This window comes from Marmota flaviventris, chromosome 2, assembly GCF_047511675.1.
Source record: "Marmota flaviventris isolate mMarFla1 chromosome 2, mMarFla1.hap1, whole genome shotgun sequence".
NCBI classification, from domain to species: Eukaryota; Metazoa; Chordata; class Mammalia; order Rodentia; family Sciuridae; genus Marmota; species Marmota flaviventris.
Genome location: NC_092499.1, coordinates 182,513,837 through 182,530,759, shown reverse-complemented (window position 1 = coordinate 182,530,759; position 16,923 = coordinate 182,513,837). Strand labels below are relative to the sequence as shown.

General features: G+C 45.1%; 1 protein-coding gene across 2 annotated transcripts in view; it reads right to left on the bottom strand.

Moving 5' to 3' along the window:
• Positions 1-3,680: 3,680 nt before the first annotated feature.
• Rpn2 (ribophorin II) overlaps positions 3,681-16,923 on the bottom strand; it is a 61,331-nt gene continuing 48,088 nt past the window's right edge. The window contains exons 12-17 of one of the 2 annotated variants that reach the window (XM_027945085.2): positions 15,212-15,406; positions 13,971-14,057; positions 12,013-12,108; positions 10,494-10,569; positions 8,142-8,271; positions 3,681-4,016 (exon numbers count right to left, since the gene is read on the bottom strand). In XM_027945085.2, coding sequence (XP_027800886.1) covers positions 4,004-4,016; positions 8,142-8,271; positions 10,494-10,569; positions 12,013-12,108; positions 13,971-14,057; positions 15,212-15,406 — 597 coding nt within the window. In that variant the 3' untranslated portion in view covers positions 3,681-4,003. Of the gene's footprint in view, positions 6,700-8,141; positions 8,272-10,493; positions 10,570-12,012; positions 12,109-13,970; positions 14,058-15,211; positions 15,407-16,923 lie in introns of both variants that reach the window. The other variant, XM_071608914.1, reaches the window with a different exon arrangement.

The following is a 16,923-nucleotide window of genomic DNA, read 5'->3' as shown; positions in this document are numbered from 1 at the left end:
AAAACCACCCCTTTGAAAAGTTCTTTGATTACTGTTCTGGTTTGGTCTGATCTGTTGGAGCCTACTGCAGCCCTACACAATGGCCTCCCAAACATTTTGTTTAATATGGTCATTGTGGGGACTCGGATCTCACCCTTGGTGACATGGAAGTCCTCATGGAGTTAAGCAGAAGAATATAATCTGACTGATGTTTAAAGTCACTCTCAGAGACCAACTGAAGACAAGAAGAAGGGAGGGGACTGGGACTATGGCTCAGGAGTGGAGGTCAAAGTCTTATTTGAGTAGGTTCAAGAGAAAATGGGAGAAGAGGAAGCAGAGCTGGGAATCCTGGCTTTCCAACACAGTGGCCATTATACACATGTGGCCATCGAACCCTTGAAATGTTGCTACCAGGGCTGGGGCTGGGGCTCAGTGGTAGAGCGCTTGCCTAGCATATGTGAGACACTGGGTTAGATTCTCAGTACCACCTACAAATAAATAAATAAAATAAAATTAATTTCATCAACAACTAATAAAAATATTCAAAAAAATATTGCTAACAAACTGAGATGTGCTTTAAGTGTAAAATAAACACAGGATTTCAAAGACTTAGTCTGGAAGAATAGTGCAAATATCTTAATATTTTTACATTGATCACATATTAAAATAATATTTTGGATATGTTGAGTCAAATAAAATATATTAAAATTAGTTTGTCTGGTGTTATTTATCTTGGCAGCACTGAGAATAAACCTAGGGTCTCATACATGCTAAGCAAGTGCTCTCCCACTGAGCTCTACTACCTGCCCCTCATTTTTATTTTTTTGTTGTGGTATTACAATATGTACCATCACCTATGTGGCTTATTGCCATCTCTAGCAGAGATGATTTTTTTAAGAAGTATTACCAAAGATGCTCATACTGAAGCCACTAACTAACCAGAGGTCCCCATGTTAGTGGTTACCCAGCTTTTTCTACTGATGAACCATTTCATCTGGGCCACATATCTGCACACATCACTTGCCCTCAAAAATTTTTTTTTTCCAGTGTGATAAAAAATGTTCTATATTTTTCTGGGCGTGGTGGCGCACACTTATAATCCCAGTGGCTCAGGAGGCTGAGACAGGAGGATCACTTCAAAGCCAGCCTCAGCATCAGCGAGGCGCTAAGCAATTCAGTGAGACCCTGTCTCTAAATAAAATACAAAAGAGGGCTGGGGAGGTGGCCATATTTTGATTTGGGTAGCAGTTATCCCAGTGTTAAATATAAAAATTCATTGAGTTTAAGATTTAAGCATCTTACTGCAAGTAAATCAAACCTTTAAAAACCAATAACTGTGAATTCTGGATGATGGGATGTGTCTTGATTACAAGTGCAAAAAGAATCACAGCATCTTCAAGTTGATGGGACTCAGTGATGAGCAGTCGCTCACCCTTTGTTTGCCAGCCTAGGACCTGGTCACTAGGGAAGGGTAGGGTTTGACCCACGTCCTGAGGGGCTGGCAGCCAGGTCACCTGTCTCCCAGCACCAGAACACAGAGAGCAGAGCACAGGGTTCAGACCACCTGCTGTCCCTGGGAAAGAATGTGAAGCGTGGGAAATGCTCGGCAGGGGGCCACTCAGGAGGGCAGCTCCTCTGAGGAGACAATAAGAACAATGGGAAACAAAAGTCCCCTCCGGAGGAGGAGGCTGGCCATTGAGGGCAGGCGGTCCACTTCAACCAAGAGAGGCGGCAGGCCTGGAACCTGCCAAGGAGAACAAAGGCTGAGACTAGCTGAATGGGAGAGTGACGGCCAGCCTGGGACCCCTCTCCTCCCAGGCCCACCTGCTCATCTCTTTCCCTGGCCTGTTCCACAAAAGCAAAAACCCGGGACTCTCTTAACTTTCAATTAGTTTTTCAAATGAAATAATGACCGCTGGGACCTGCTGCTACTTGTGGTTTCGAGGTGAATACAATTAGAGAGGGAAAAACCACGGCGGCCACAGCCCCGGTGCTTGATCTCCATTAACTGCAACTCTAATGGGAGCTTAGAAGACTTAACCTCTCCCCACGGAGATGCCGGAGCTCCCTCCTCATTCCCGTGGGGGTCCCGCTTAAGACCCAGTGCTATTTTTTTTCCCCTAAAGAAATGCTTTAATCAATGGGGGACTTGTCACTTTTAATGATGATCCTTTATGTTTGTATTAACTTGGAGTTCACAAAGAGGCTCCCTGCAACAGCCCTCTGGAGGAAGACAGGGCTGGCTTCACTGCCAGTTTCCCAGAGAGGTCAGAATCGGGTCTCAAGTCACACAACTAGGAGGCCAAAGAGCTGGGGACTCTGGAGGGAGGCGGAGGGGAGGAGGGCACCGGGAGACTCCTGTGACTCCAAGACTCCAGGCCCCTCAGGAAATACAAGCTGGGGAATGAGAGAATGTGGACCCAGCACAAACTGCTTATTGGGATCCTGCTACCAGCATTCAGAAAATAGCATGAAAACAACAGAGGATCCAGATTCCAAAACCCAAACCCAGATTTTTTTTATAATAAATCTCATTTTCAAATGTCAGCAACTGATTCAACTACTTAAACACTGTAGGTCAAATAAAACATATCTACGGGCCACTAGCATGCAATTTCTGGGAGAGGTGAGGCCTGCTTCCCACCTTAGGGACTGCCCTGCAATTGCCCATATTTTGTCTTCCCATCCGTAGGACCCTTTTCAGGACTAGCCCAGAGTTCTAGAATTTCCTTTCCCTGTTTCCAGTAAAAGACCCCAATTTCCTTACTGGAGTAAAGTCCAGCTAGATTGGAAAGCAATCTAATTAAAATGACATTAACTTCTGTACCCTGAATTCAGTAAACTCTGTGAGGATTACCTGCATCCTGAAAGTTAACTAAATGGGCCAGTCATGGTGATGCACACCTGTAATCCCAGAGTCAGGAGCCTGAGACAGAAGGATAAGTTCAAGTCCAACTTGGGCAATTTAGGAGACCCTGTCTCAAAATAAAATTCAAAAAAGGGACTGGGATCGTAACTCAGTGGCAAAACACCCCTGGGTTCAATCCCCAGTAAAACACACACACAAGCGCATGTGCACGCACACACGTGTACACACACACACACACACACACACACGTGGGCCCCTCAAGAGGTGACTAAAGCAGGAGGGCCAAGCCCTCACCAATGGATGAGTACTGGCTGAGGGAACTGGCTAGCTCATTTTTTATCTTTCTGCCCCTTCTGCCACATGAGGACAAAACATTTGTCCCTTTCTGCCATGTGAAGACACTAAGACAGCACCATCTACAAGGAGCAGGCTCACACTAGATGCCAAATCTGCTGGTGACTTGAACTTGGATTTCCCAGGCCCCAGAACCACTGGAAATAAATTTCTATTATTTATAAATCACCCAGTTCGTGGCATGTCATCACAGCAGCAGGAATGAACTGAGACAGCTGACGCCCTCACGGGGGACTGACGCCAAACTTTCAAGGCAAGAGCCTCGAGCAGGTCCTAGTTGTGGACCAAGAGGAGTCTTCAGAACAGTAGGGCTCCCTACAGGCTCACTGCTGGAGAAGCAGACGGAAGGCAGCTGCTCCCGCAACTTCCGTCCTTTTGGGAAAGTGGAAGAAGCACCCTGCCCATAGCCAAGAACCAAGTCTCAACCAAGTCCTTATGTCACACATTCCAAAAGTACTAGAGAGTACTCAGTCAGGCCTTTGCTCCTGTTATCATCCTTTTTATTCCAAAACAAATTAATCACAGATTTCAACTTTCCAATGCAGTCCCTGGGTGGGTAACTAAGGGCACTCAGAGCGCCTTGCTAGGGCATCATGTCAGAAACAGGCGGTCTGGACTCAAGGCGTCTGCTCCATGGGGGGAACTGAAAAACAACAAGCAACAGTACAACCACATCGCAATTGTTTTCTTTTTAAATAAAGTTATTTTTTCTTAAATTCCTTTTTTCACATTGTGAATTGTTCTTGACTCCTTCTCTTGACATTCACTTCAGTTTTCAAAATTTCCATCCTTTTTCTGGAACTAATGTGCTGTTCTGAAAGAAAAATGAAGAGAAAACACAAAATTACTGAAGTTTCTGACTCACTGTTACAGCTCCTAACTGGTAACAACAGAGACCAAGGCACTCTCCCACCACAAGGTCCCATTTATAAGGGAATAATCATTGGTTTTATTCAGTTATGCCCCATCTCATCTCACAAAAGAAATATGAGGCAGCTAATTCATAACTGAAGCTGATGACAACTTAGAAACAATGAAACAAACTTTAGAACTAAGAACGTTTATGTGAAAATACAAGAGATGAGGTAATTCCAGGCACACCTCTCACAGTACAAGGCCAAAAAGTGCAAGTTCCAACTAGCAGAACAGAGCGGAGGGTTTAAAGAATGTTTATTGTCAATCTCCCAGATTCCACATCTGCCAACCAACATGTGGCCCTTCTGCAGCTTGGAGGACAGTATCCTGCACCACATTCCTGCCACGTGGCCGTGTTCTTACCTAGAGTCAGACCCAGCATCTAAACACAGAGTAATTTTCAAAAATGAGAGTTACTCAGAAACATTTTAAGATGGGATAAAAACCTCTATGTCTTTATTCCCTCTTTCCCTTTGGTTTTCCCTGGACTCAACAATGGGGAAACACAGAAGCAAAAAGGATCATCTAGACAGATCTGTTACCTGGTGCTGAGAGCAGTAAGAAACCAATTGGTTGAGGCAGGCTCCAGTGAAGGGGGTGGGGCGCTGACACACCCACCATCCTTAGCGGCGACTAGACCCTATGGTGAGGACTACATACAGTGATGTCACAGTCTTGCAGAATGGAGGGTCCAGGTCAATTACCAAAACAGTTCCCAGGGGCACGCATAGGCATGAAGCTGATCTTGGGGGCAAGACTGTGTGCTCCTAACTCTTTAACAATGTTCAGAGGTCCCAGGTACATTAAAATGTGTGTGCTTAAAAGTTTCTGCAGAAGGGACAGCATGAGTGAGAAATAAGAACAGAAGAAGGGTAGTGGCCCACTAGCCTCAATCTTGACTAAGAAGCAATGCCCTCTGTTATGGTCGCTCATATCAGTGTCTGTCTTCAGATCAACTACAAGTCTTCAGGTACCAGGGGCTACACCTAAACACTAGGTCCCAACCTCAGAAAGTCCCAAATATTCAAATGATCAAATGACTTTCTTCTCCCTCAAGCTATATGATATGGGAATAGCAGGTAGAAGTGGACAATCTGAAAATCAAGGGAGAAATATCAATTCAGGGTAAAGAATTAAAGAACTCAGCATAGAGCAGAAAGGACTAGTTCTGAAAGCAAACTGCAGACAGAACAAGTATAATTTAGGACACAACCAAATAAGTAAGGCCAGGGGATACTGGTAGGGAGAGGGGGCTGCCTACAAAAGGGGCCAACAGAAACTTCTGAAAGTGTGGGAAAGTCTCTATCTTGATTGAGATGGTAGCTGTATAACCATATATGCTTTTTAAGAGTCACAGAATTATACCCACACACACAAGTGAATTTTACTCTATGTAAATTACACCTCAGTTAAACCTGGGGAAAAAAAGCCAAAATAAATGCAGTTTTTTTTCTACATTGAGGACTAGGTGACCCAGCTGGTGTTCACACATCAGTGAAAGGGCTCTAAATCCTATGCTTTTGTTGATCTCTCCTATTTTCAGAGGATTAAAAATTAGATGGCTTAGTTGCTTTTGCATAGAAAGCCATTTCCAAGGCAAGGGATAAGAGGGGACATGACTCAGAAATCCAAATACCTCCCTACCCTTTCTTGGTCTAGAGCAGGGATCAGCCAACTATGTCATGCAGACCAAATCCATTCACCTTTGGTAAATAGTTTTATTGAGATACAACCGCATCCACTTGTTTACATGGTCTATGGCTGTTTTCACACAACAGTGCCAGAGCTAAGGGTTCTGGCCCCTCACGGAAACCTCTTGTCCACCTCTATCTAGATCTATGAAGTTGCAGGCACTCTCTGTCCTTCCTTCCCTACACCTTGCCTCCCCGCCATACTCATCCCAGGACCAACCCCTGGAGAGCATTAGCACTGTCAGTCACATAGGGAGCGGCCCTGAACCCACCCTGCACGCTAAGAACTGGGACTCTGCTGCTGGCTTTCATCTGTGCCCCTGATCCTGCATAATTCAGTCTCACCAAACCACACTGTTTGGCCCAACTAGAGATTAGGGTTATGGAAAGGCCTAGAAACAGTGACAAGGTGTGCCAGGATTTGCCATGGGACCACCATTTAATAAATTTAAGAGTCCTGAATGGGGTCCCTTTTAAAATGTCCAAGGTTGGACTTGTTTTATCTTCAATCCTGCTCTGCTATGATCACAGAGAGGCTGTTACATATAAATCAATACCCTTCGGGACACAAGGAAGGATAGCATCTCTTGCAGTCAGAGCCAGGCCAAAGTTGCTCCACTGCAGAGTTACCCCACCAGCTGGGCTTCCTCAGGCAGCTTCTGCCCAGGTCCAGCCACAACCTCTTCCGGCAGATTATAAAATGGCCTTGGAATTGGCTTTGGCATAGGGAGGGGAAGGGAGGAATGAATGGGCCAAAAACTCAATCAAATAACTGACATGCATGAAGAAGGCAAGATGGGAAAGGGACTCTAGTCCTGGGATGCGTCCACCCTTCATCTTTACCGTAGTGTCCTATATTTTGCCAATCTACTGCTCTGCTCTGCAGCGATCCTGCCAAAGGAAAGAGGGTTTGAGAATCAAGAAAGGACAGTGAGAGGAGAAATAAGCTGAAGTAGGAAATGGCAAACACCCAACCAGAGCTTCTATTAAGGCCACTGATTCTTCAGGACTTACAAGATGCATGTGTGTGTGTGTGTGTGTGTGTGTGTCTGTGTGTGAGGAGTTACTGATCCTCTTGGGATTCTGTTAAAAACCATGGTCTCGCCCCCCAGAAAATGCACACAACTTTAGGATTTCAGATTAGGAACTAGTAAGCAGCATCTAAGTCAAGTGGTTTCTCCCCTGTTCTGTCTTGTGAGCAAATTCCAGAAAAGAAAAGTTAGCAGAGCACAGCTGGCTCCCTGGGGGCCTAGACTGGTTGCTGCAAGGGAACAGGCTCTGCTCTGGGAAAACTTTGGAGTCCCGGGCTCTTTCTAGCTGCACTGCATAGCCATCACGTAAAGGATGTGAAGGGGTCAAAAAAGGAACAAGCCACCACTGCTGGTGCCAAATAGAGCTCTGGGGGACCTGGATTACTCTGGGGAAGCCAAAGAGCATGCCTGCACCACTCTCCAGAGGGAGGCCCTCAGTGGAAACTGGGAAGAGAGGAGACCTTTGCTTCTCTCACCCACTAATGGTCTCCTTGAGAAAACCTCTCCCAGCTCTGACCAACCTAATTGACAGCAGTGTTGGAGGGCATGATATTGAGTTCCATTCTGCTAGCAGAAGTCTCGGAGAGGAGAAAGCAGGGCATGTCTGAAAATGATTTCTTCCAAAGGTGAAAGCAATTTTGACCTTTTCCTATTGGCCTTTGCGTGACTGAAATCACCCAGATTCTAATAAAGCCAAATCAATGAGAAACACCTATGTGACATTTAAATTTGCCTCCAATTCTGTTCTGAAAGTTGAGCTGCCAGCAAGCTGCCATCACGTCAAGGTCTGACTCTTGGCCTGTCTGGTTCTTGGGTAGTGTGTGGGCTCCTGGGTGGATGCTCCCTGCTGGGAGCCCCCTGCAAAACCTGTGCAGCTTCTGTGGGAAGAACACAGACCTCACACACAGGATAGACTTCAGGTGTCACTCTTATGGGTGTGAGGGAGGGGAAGGGCAGAATCCTGTTACCAGAGAGGAGGATTTTTACATAGCCAGACAGAAACAACCGTCTATCACATATTCTAGCCCATTTTAATCTACATATAGCAATTACTTTCCTCTCTCATTCCAATGAGTAGTGATATAAATAACTGTGCTTTTAATAGATCTATGGCTGATCATTAAAGGCCCTTTACTGACTTAAAACATTCTATGGCTTCTGTATTGAGCTGGATTAAACAGTCAGAATTGCCCTTAAGGAAATGAATCTTGTTGCCACATATCCTTGGTCTCGATTTGGACTGGCAGAGCTAACCAATATGTCTAATCCTACCCCGGGGCCCCAGCCCAGCCCTGGCCTTACCTCTTGACTGCCTGCTGGGCCAACATCCGATTGCCAGCCAGAAACGTCACGCTGCCCAGGATGGCCAGGTACTTCAGGGTCTGGAACATGTTGAGCTGAGTCCAGTAGACATACATGAGCCCCAGCATAGCTGCAGAGGAGTCAAAAGGCCCAGTTAACCAAAGCTGATGGTGCTCTGGGTGGAAGGGACTTGGAAGCAGTGGACTGCTAGGTCAGGAAACGGACTGTATTTCCAGACTAATTTGTTTCATCCCTTTTATTTAATGCCAGAAAGTAGATAACTTCCTCAGCCCGGGCTACCAAGAAATTCAGAACCAAAAGTCAGACTTCGACTATTTTATTTCAATCCATAGTCCTGCTCACATCTATTTCTGTTCTTTAACACAGGTTTTGTTTCCCTTAAAACTTTACCATTGCCTGGCATGGTGATGCACACCTATAATCCCAGCAACTTGGGATACACAGGCAGGAGGACTGCAAGTTCAAAGTCAGCCTCAGCAACTTAGCGAAGCCCTTGGCAACTTAGCAAGACCCTATCTCAAAATAAAAAATAAAAAGGGCTGGGGATGTGGCTCATGGTAAAGCGCCTTTGGTTCAATCCCCAGTACAAAAAAAAAAAAAAACTTAGTTTTTAAAATTCTTTTCTTTTAGCTGGGTCTGGTGCTGCACACCTATAGTCCCAGATACTTGGGAGGCTGAGGGAAAACGATCACAAGTTCAGTCTTGGCAATTCAGAGAGACCTTGGCTGAGAATAAAAAATGAAAAGGGCTGGGGATGTAGCTCAATGGCAAAGTACCCCTGGCTTCGATCTCCGGTACTATGCAGTACAGCAGATCAAATCCAGGGCCTTGCTCATGCTAGGCAAGCACTCTACCATTGTTTTGTTTTCTTTTTAAATTTTATTTTGAGGCAGGGTCTCACTAAGTTGCCCAGGCTGACCTTGAACTTATGATCCTCCCACCTCAGCCTCCCAAGTAGCTGGGATTACAGGCATGAGCCACTGCCTTTATTTTTTGAATTCTTAATGGAAGTATGCAGGATATAAACAAATGAGCTATTTCCTTCTTATTATATACATGTTAAGGAAGCTGAGCGTGGTAGAATGTGCCAGAAATCCCAGCACTTGGAAGGCTGAGTGAGGTAGGAGGATCCCCTGAGCCAGGAATTCAAGAGCAGCCTGGAGAACACAGGCTGAGACCCCCATCTCTAAAAACAAAAACAAAAGAACATTAAGGATGATTTGCTACTGTGACTAGGAAGGGACAAAAAGCACTCAGAGCCTTGGGTTCTGGTCCAGGCTCCGCCCTCACCAGGCTCTTAATTTCTGTTTCCAAATTCTCTCACCTGTCAAATGGGATCATAATTCCTGCCCCAATCACTTCCACCAGGGTTGCAATGAAAATCAAACAAGGAAATATGCACAAAAAGCATACTAGTAAGAAAAATCATGTCTCTCAACAAATTTATATGCAGGTTTTGTTCTCAGACTGACCCAGGAGGGCTATCATTCAAATGCAGTAGCTAAGCTGGAGAGAAAGGTCATTCTGTCAATTTTGCCCAGAAGCATGACAGATAACTACAGCAAGGATTCTTGGCCATTTCTGAGGTCATGCCACTGTGAGAATCTGATCAAAGTTATGGACTCTCTTTCCCAGAAAAATATAGACACACATTTGCCTGAATTTCAAGGGATTCGTTCATGGACCCCTCCAGAAGCCATATATTATGAATGTAGAGATGATGACTCCCAAAAGAGGCAAAGGAATTAAAAAATATTGAAGTCTCAGTGAGATGCAAGGGAACACTGATCTAATAGTGTCAAAGACTCAGAAATACTTAACTGATTTGTGAATTTACTGTCTCATTATGTTCAGGCTATTTAGGTCCCAAGTTCTCAAGAGAACAATACAGGACAGCATGTCTGACTACAGAAGGGACTGTTTTCTATTACTGTCCAGACAGAGCCGCCAGCAAATGTAAAGATCGATGCGGTGGGGAAAGATAACCTTTGGAAACTGCATTAATGCTCTTCATCCAGGAAGATGGCTTGGTGTAAAGATACGATAAGTGAGTAATCTCTGGAAATGAACAGGGCTATTAAATGAGGGTAAATGGCCTGCCAACAGCCTCCTAGTACAATGAAGCCCAATATAATGACAGCTGTTCTAAGCTGATGGGCCAAACAGGTTTATCATCATATTAACTGTCTTAAAAGGCCAGGAGGAAGAGGGAAATGTTATGCTATTAAGTCATTATAGTTAATAGGTTGTGGGTCTACTTAACAGGGCTTTTGCGTGGGCAGGCAAAATGTCAGAGGAGGTTAAATGGAATTAGCAGCCTGGGGCACTTACCAGCATGTCCCAGGTGAAAGATAATTGTGCTAGGAGCAAAAGTGAAGTTGGAGATATTGGCACCAATCCGGATCCACTGAAGGATGTGGAGAAATAAATTAAAAAGATATTAGAACTTGAAAGAAAGGCTACACATGCCATGCCAATGCTCATCCAATGAATCGTCCTCAGGGCTTAAAAGTTCATGCAAACTGGAAAAAGGGAATATTTCTAAGTGACAACCACCGTGTTATAAACCCTCAGGAAAAAATGTTCCCTTTTTTGGTAGAAAGGCATCGCAGCACCTGCTCGCAACTGTGCTTGAGTAACTCAACCCTGTACATCATTTTTAAAGCCAGTAAACCATTCTGTTTTAAAACAGGTAGAACCATAAAGCTGGCAAGTCAGAAGATACAGTTATAATAAAGTAACTGACGCTTCCACCAAGTTCTGTAAGAACTGGAGGGATGAACCCGCTGACAGCTGGCAGCCGCAGGCACGGGTTCTATGCCTTCTGAAATCCTGATGCTCAGATACAAGAACAGTAGCTCACACCTCAGGTCTGGTTTCTGGAAGCTTGTGATATGCTTCTAGATTTAGATAAACCAAAAATTCTTTTGTTAAAATCAACAAATTAATCAGGAACACAGGCAACTTTCCAAAAAGTAAGATCTAATGAGTTTTTATCCTCAAAATTCTCTGAACCCTGAGGATATATATCTACATTTATGATTTAAAAAGAGAAAACAATTAATTAGTTAAAAAATATACAGGGGCTGGGGACATAGCTCAGTTGGTAGACTGCTTGCCTCACATGCACAAGGACTGGGTTCAATCCCCAGCACCCCCCACAAAAAAAAGAAAGAAAGAAAAATATATATGCAAACAATACAATAGAGTATAAAATGTAAAAGTTTCCTTCTTTTGTATTCTCCAAAATGTCCTCTCCTCAGATGACCAAAGTTAATACATATTTTTAAAAAAAATTCCACAAAGCATCACATAAACATGCTATCCTATCCTCTGTCTTCCACACTCAGTAATCCATTTGGCCGTCTTGTCCTATGAGTGTAAATCTACCCCTCTGTTCCCGAGAGTGTGCTACTCTGTTGGATGGGCTTACTAATTAACACTTGCTTTCATGAGAACCGTAGGCTGTTTCCAGTTTTATGCTCTAAACAGAGCTGGAATGTGCGGCCTCTGTTCTCTATTCTTCACAGCTATCAGCACTAGGCCTTGCTTTTTCCACACTTGATCGCATCTGAACCCTACTATGCAGCACCACAGTCCATACACTTCACTTTCAGTGGCTATTAGGAACTTTCTCATGCCCCCTTATTAATGGATCAATTTATTTGGCCACTCCCCCATAGTGGGGAATTTGGTTATTCTAAAATTTTTTGACCATCAGTTCAGGTCACAGCTGCTGGACCCCTCTGGAGCTGTGCTGAGGCCAGAGCACAAAGCCTCCTTTGGAATGGCTACATCTGCCGAGTCTGGCGCCAGACACTCGCTGCCCATGCTAATTATGGCGACTCACCAGAGCAAAGAGCAGGAGCAAGGGCGAGAGGATGAGGGCGGTGAATGTATTGGACACCACGGTGGGGGGCCTCTTCTCAGGCTCTCGGAACAGGTGCTGCCAAGAGAAGACACACGGAAAGCCTTCAGAATGTGCCCTTCCCTGCAGTCTGCCATGTGCACCAGGAACCAAAGCATCACTGACCATTATTAAGAGGAAATGCCTCCCAGGGGCTAAAGCCTCCCAACAACAAGTAGCCACTTGGCCTTTTGCCTCTTCTCTATGCTGGTTTCTGATTCTAGAAGTGTACCTCCCAAGACACCGTGGGCTCACCGCTTGGCCAACCCCTTCTCTACCTTAAAAACTACAATCTACAAACTGGAGAGTGCAACCCATGAAGTGGCATTTGGCTGTGTCAAAAAGGGTACCCAGGTAGATGGGCACATGTGGATGGCTTGGTGTCACTCAGGTCAGGATTCTGGGTTCCTAGGTGGCATCTGGGTCCCTAAGTCATATACTACTGCCCTGCTTCAGGGAGCTGTTGACAACTTCACCCCTTTTAATATTTAACACAGCCTCACTTCAGGAGGTCCCAACCCCACCTCGACAGCCTCTCCCCTAGTCCAAGTTCTGGGGATAGTCTCAATAAACTTTCTCCTTTATTTGTTCTACCTGATTTCCAAAAAAATCAGAAGGCTGGGCAAGCACTCCTCTGATATTTGTTTTGCCTGCTGAGAGAATCAACATGAATAATCTTCGGGAAGTTCACCTAAACTACTTGACCTGGTGGAAGTGGTGACGGACAAGAGTCCAGAGACTTTAACTTAGGCCCATATTCCTGTGTTCAGCTGTGAGACCAGGGGCAAGTCACTTTACCAATCTTTGCCTCAGTTTCCAGCTGGAAAATAGGGGTGACTTGGAACTGTCATGAGGATCAAATGGAGCAAGGCGTGACTATGCTCCACGAGCGGTAATGCACATATATAAACTGAGCTATTTTCTCTCTTTTGAAGATTTTCATCCAGTGAATAGATGGTGGCTCTCTTTTCCACTTACCTGTGCTCAGCCAACCCTGGGCCAGGTGAGAGCCCCAGGGGAGACTCCCGCTCCTCCACTTTCATCTCAGCTCCTCTGTTTTGCCTCTGCCATTAAGGGGTTTCTAACACTCCTTGCTGCCGCCTCCTCCACCTTTGATACCACACTGTACCTTCTGTTAGCTGGGCTTTACGTTCTTAAAACTGTGTTCTTTCAAGTTTTAGCAAGAATCCTGCTGTTCTACCCTTGTCCCTTTTCAATAGTGAAATGAGGGCAAGTTGTCGCCTTTTAACACTTCACATTAATTCATACGTAGTTTTCCATGTTGGAACATTTCTCCTGACTATAAAATATAGTTCACTGGAGGATCCACCTGTTTCCTTAACTGGTACCTAAATTGTTTATAGCATTTATTGGGTTTACTTTGCAAAGAGCTTTCAGAAACATTTCCAAGCTTCTTTTCTTATCCATTGTCCATTTGGACTCTCACAGCGGTCCTGTGGGCTGGGCTTGCTCAAGTTGGTACTGTAAGGAAGGGAAGCCCTGGAACAGAAGGTCTTGCCTGGAAAGCCCTGCTCCCAGCAGCTTTCCCACCGGTTGGCCCTGATTTACACAGGAGCAGAGAGGACAATGCTAAACCCATCTGTGCCTGTAACTGCCCAGCGATATCTGGAGGGCTGAGCCCCCTGAACATCTGGAAACAGACTCAGGTTCTGACTTCATCTCCAACTTTCTGGGAGCTCCATACTATTCTCTGAACCTCTTTAGCTTGAGGATGAGACTGGTATTTGCCCTGACTAATGCACAGGCGGTAAGGCTCAAACTATCAAATACCATATGAACAGGTTAAAAGAGAGCCCAGAGCCAGAGTACAGGCGCTTGCTGCCCTTCCTCATTGCACTCATTTCTCCTCCATGTTAGTGGATAAGGCCTTTGGGATGTACCTGAATTTCCTGTTTCGGGGTGAAAAGGTTCTGAGATAGGACAGTCGAGGGAGCTTCTTCTTCAGGGAACTTGATGACCACATCAGCCTAAAAAATAAAGGCAGTCTGTAGAGGCACAGAGTGGAGAAGCAGGGGGGAACTCGCTAGCAGGACCCTGATGAGGACCAGAACTGAATGAAAAAAGCTCAAGAGACCCAATCACACCTATTAGTCAACAAAATGAGGCAGTAAAAATTTCAAGGACAAAACAAGTATTTGTTAAAAATGCTTTTTAGAGCAAGAGTTCCAATTTTCAACCAGTATGGTAGAGAAAACCCAATAGAGCTGCTTAATGCAAAAATCCCAGCTGGTACACTGGCTGTTACAGTTGCCATTAGAAACTGCTTGGTGTCCCTAGGAAGTGTGATTTTGTAACACACACACTGCAGAAATGAAAATACGCTCTCTTACAAAATGCATCCCAAAGTCCAAGAGACGAAGCCTTGAACATAACAAGAAAATAGAGCTGTCCCTTTGTCCTGCACATGGACCAGTCAACAGCTGAGGCTCCAATCTGGCTTCCACCACCTTTCCACCCTCTTCCCCGACTGTTCTCTTTAGGGTTCAGGGCTCCAAAAGCAGAACTGCTCCCAAGCTTCCTCATCACCCACAGCCCCCAGACTATTCTAACAAGCCTTTCTTCCTCCCTCATTCAAAAACCAGTGTGTCAAGAAATTTTCTGTCATCCCACCAACCCAAAGTGAGGCGTGTGGGGACGAGGAGGATTGTGTAAATCCACAGCCTACACCAATGCTGTAGCATTCTCCAGTCCTACAAATCCTTGGCCTGCACCTTCCTGAACTGTTACCAGAATTCAAATCTTCTCCCTCTCATAAGGCTACACCATATCTCAAAGACCAGGGCCTTATCTTTTATGTCTGTATCCCTCAGGCTGCCTTGCGAAAACCTCCTTCCAGTATTGATAATCATAGAAATTTTCAAATCACTAAAACTCCTGAGGGTAAATTTACTTTCATTCATTCACCAAGACTACATTAAACACCTACTATGCACCAAGCCATGTGCATGACCCTAGAACTATTTATAGAGCCAGGACAGAGCGCCTCCCCTCATGATGCTCGTTATGCCCATGTGAGGCACAGTGGGGCTAGGGCCAAGAGTCCTGTGTCCCTGAAGGGAGCGGTCTGTGTCTGGCCACAGCATGGCTGCTCAGGTGGGTTAGTGTGCATTCAGGCACATACCACATTCCAGAGGATTGGGTTCTTCAAAGTGGCATCTCCAATGATTAAGTAGAGAGTGTAGGTGCCTGAGGCGGAGTCAAACTCGATCTTCCTCTCAGAGGTGTCTAGTTCGAACCTGTACACGTTCTTGCTGTCTGGCTCAGCGACAAACACCACTTCCTGGCCAGTCTTCTGATTGTGGAGTCGGACAAATGTCTAGCGGGAACAAAGAACACCGCTCACCTGATCGTCTCAGAACTCTCTGGGGGGCCCAATGTCATATTGGCCAGGTAGCAGAGTTAGCTCTTTTGTGATCCTGAGAGCTCTGGGATCTGCCAGACCTGCCAGACCTGCTCTGGAGAGTAAAAGAACTGGTCATCCCAATCTAGCTACTAGCTCCAGGACAACTCTTTCTGGTCTGAGGAAAGAAATTGAACTCAGAAGTCCAGCCAATACGTGAGGCCTGAAGGCTGAATGCCCAGTTTGCGAATGATTTAAGCCCTTTGCTATTGCAGCAATTTCTTCTTCCTGCAGCCTTTTGGCCACTTTGCTGCCCAATTAACTCCTTCACCAGAGGGTGAAAAGAAGGGAAATGAGGTGGAACTGTAAGAGGCCCATTTTCAATTTCCTGGTGCCTCCAGCTAAAGATTTAGTGGAGGAGGCTTGGGTGTCCATGGCAAGGCAGAGTTCTAATCAAGCACAGCAACCCGGTGTCACAGAGCCCTGGCTCTGAAGACAGAGCTGGCTCCACTGCTTATTATCCGGCAGGTTACTTAACTTCCTTGCACCTTGATTTCTTCCTCTTTGAGGCAGAAAGATTATCTTCTGCATATGGTATCTCTGTGTGAAAATATGCAATAACGAATGCAAAGCATATAGTACAGGGCCCAGTATACACCAGCTGGTCACCAAACAACAGCCAACCGTGTTCTCAGCATAATGAAACTGAGTCTAATCACTTTATCCTCCCAATGGCATAAGAAACTAGGGGTTTTGCACTTTAGAATAGCTGCAAAATTTAAAGTCCACCCAAAACCTTTCTTTCAAGAGTTTCAACATAAAGAATTCAACAAGGCAGATAGGATGGTTCCAGTTTACAGATCAGAAGCCTTAGCATTAAATGAGTTGCCCACAGTCACACAGCTAGTGTTACATCTAAAGAAAAGGTATGACTCATTTGTTACTCTACACCTGGGCAACAAAGAATAAACATCAAATTATTTAGGGAAAGGAGCCTAGTGAAGCATCCTGACTGCAGTGATTAGTCTTGGCCAGGAACGAGTCCAGATGCCGATCTTCCTTCCTCTTATCACAGTTAAGTACAAGTGGCTGCTAAGCTCATGTAAAATACTACCTGTACCTGGGAGGTCTCTGAGCCATGGCTTCCCAAAGAGAACTGGGAGGAAACAAGCATTCTGTTAAAGTTATGTTTCCTAACTAACTCTCCCTGCCCTAACCCTAACCCTACCACTAAATTTTATAATTTCTTCTTTTCTTATTCTCTTCCAGTGTGCTGTTTGGTTGGCACATGTCAATCTGGGAGAGAACTAGAAAAGGCTAAGAAGTTGAAGTGCTTAAAGGTCACTTAGCTATGGACCCTGGTTCTAGGGACAGGTGCTCTGGCTGCAGTTATGAGAAACAGAAAGCAAGAAGTTTGCAATTAAATCTATTCATTCTAGCTCTGAAGTCACCTCTTAGCATGGACACAAGTCTGCCATTTTTGTTAAAGCATT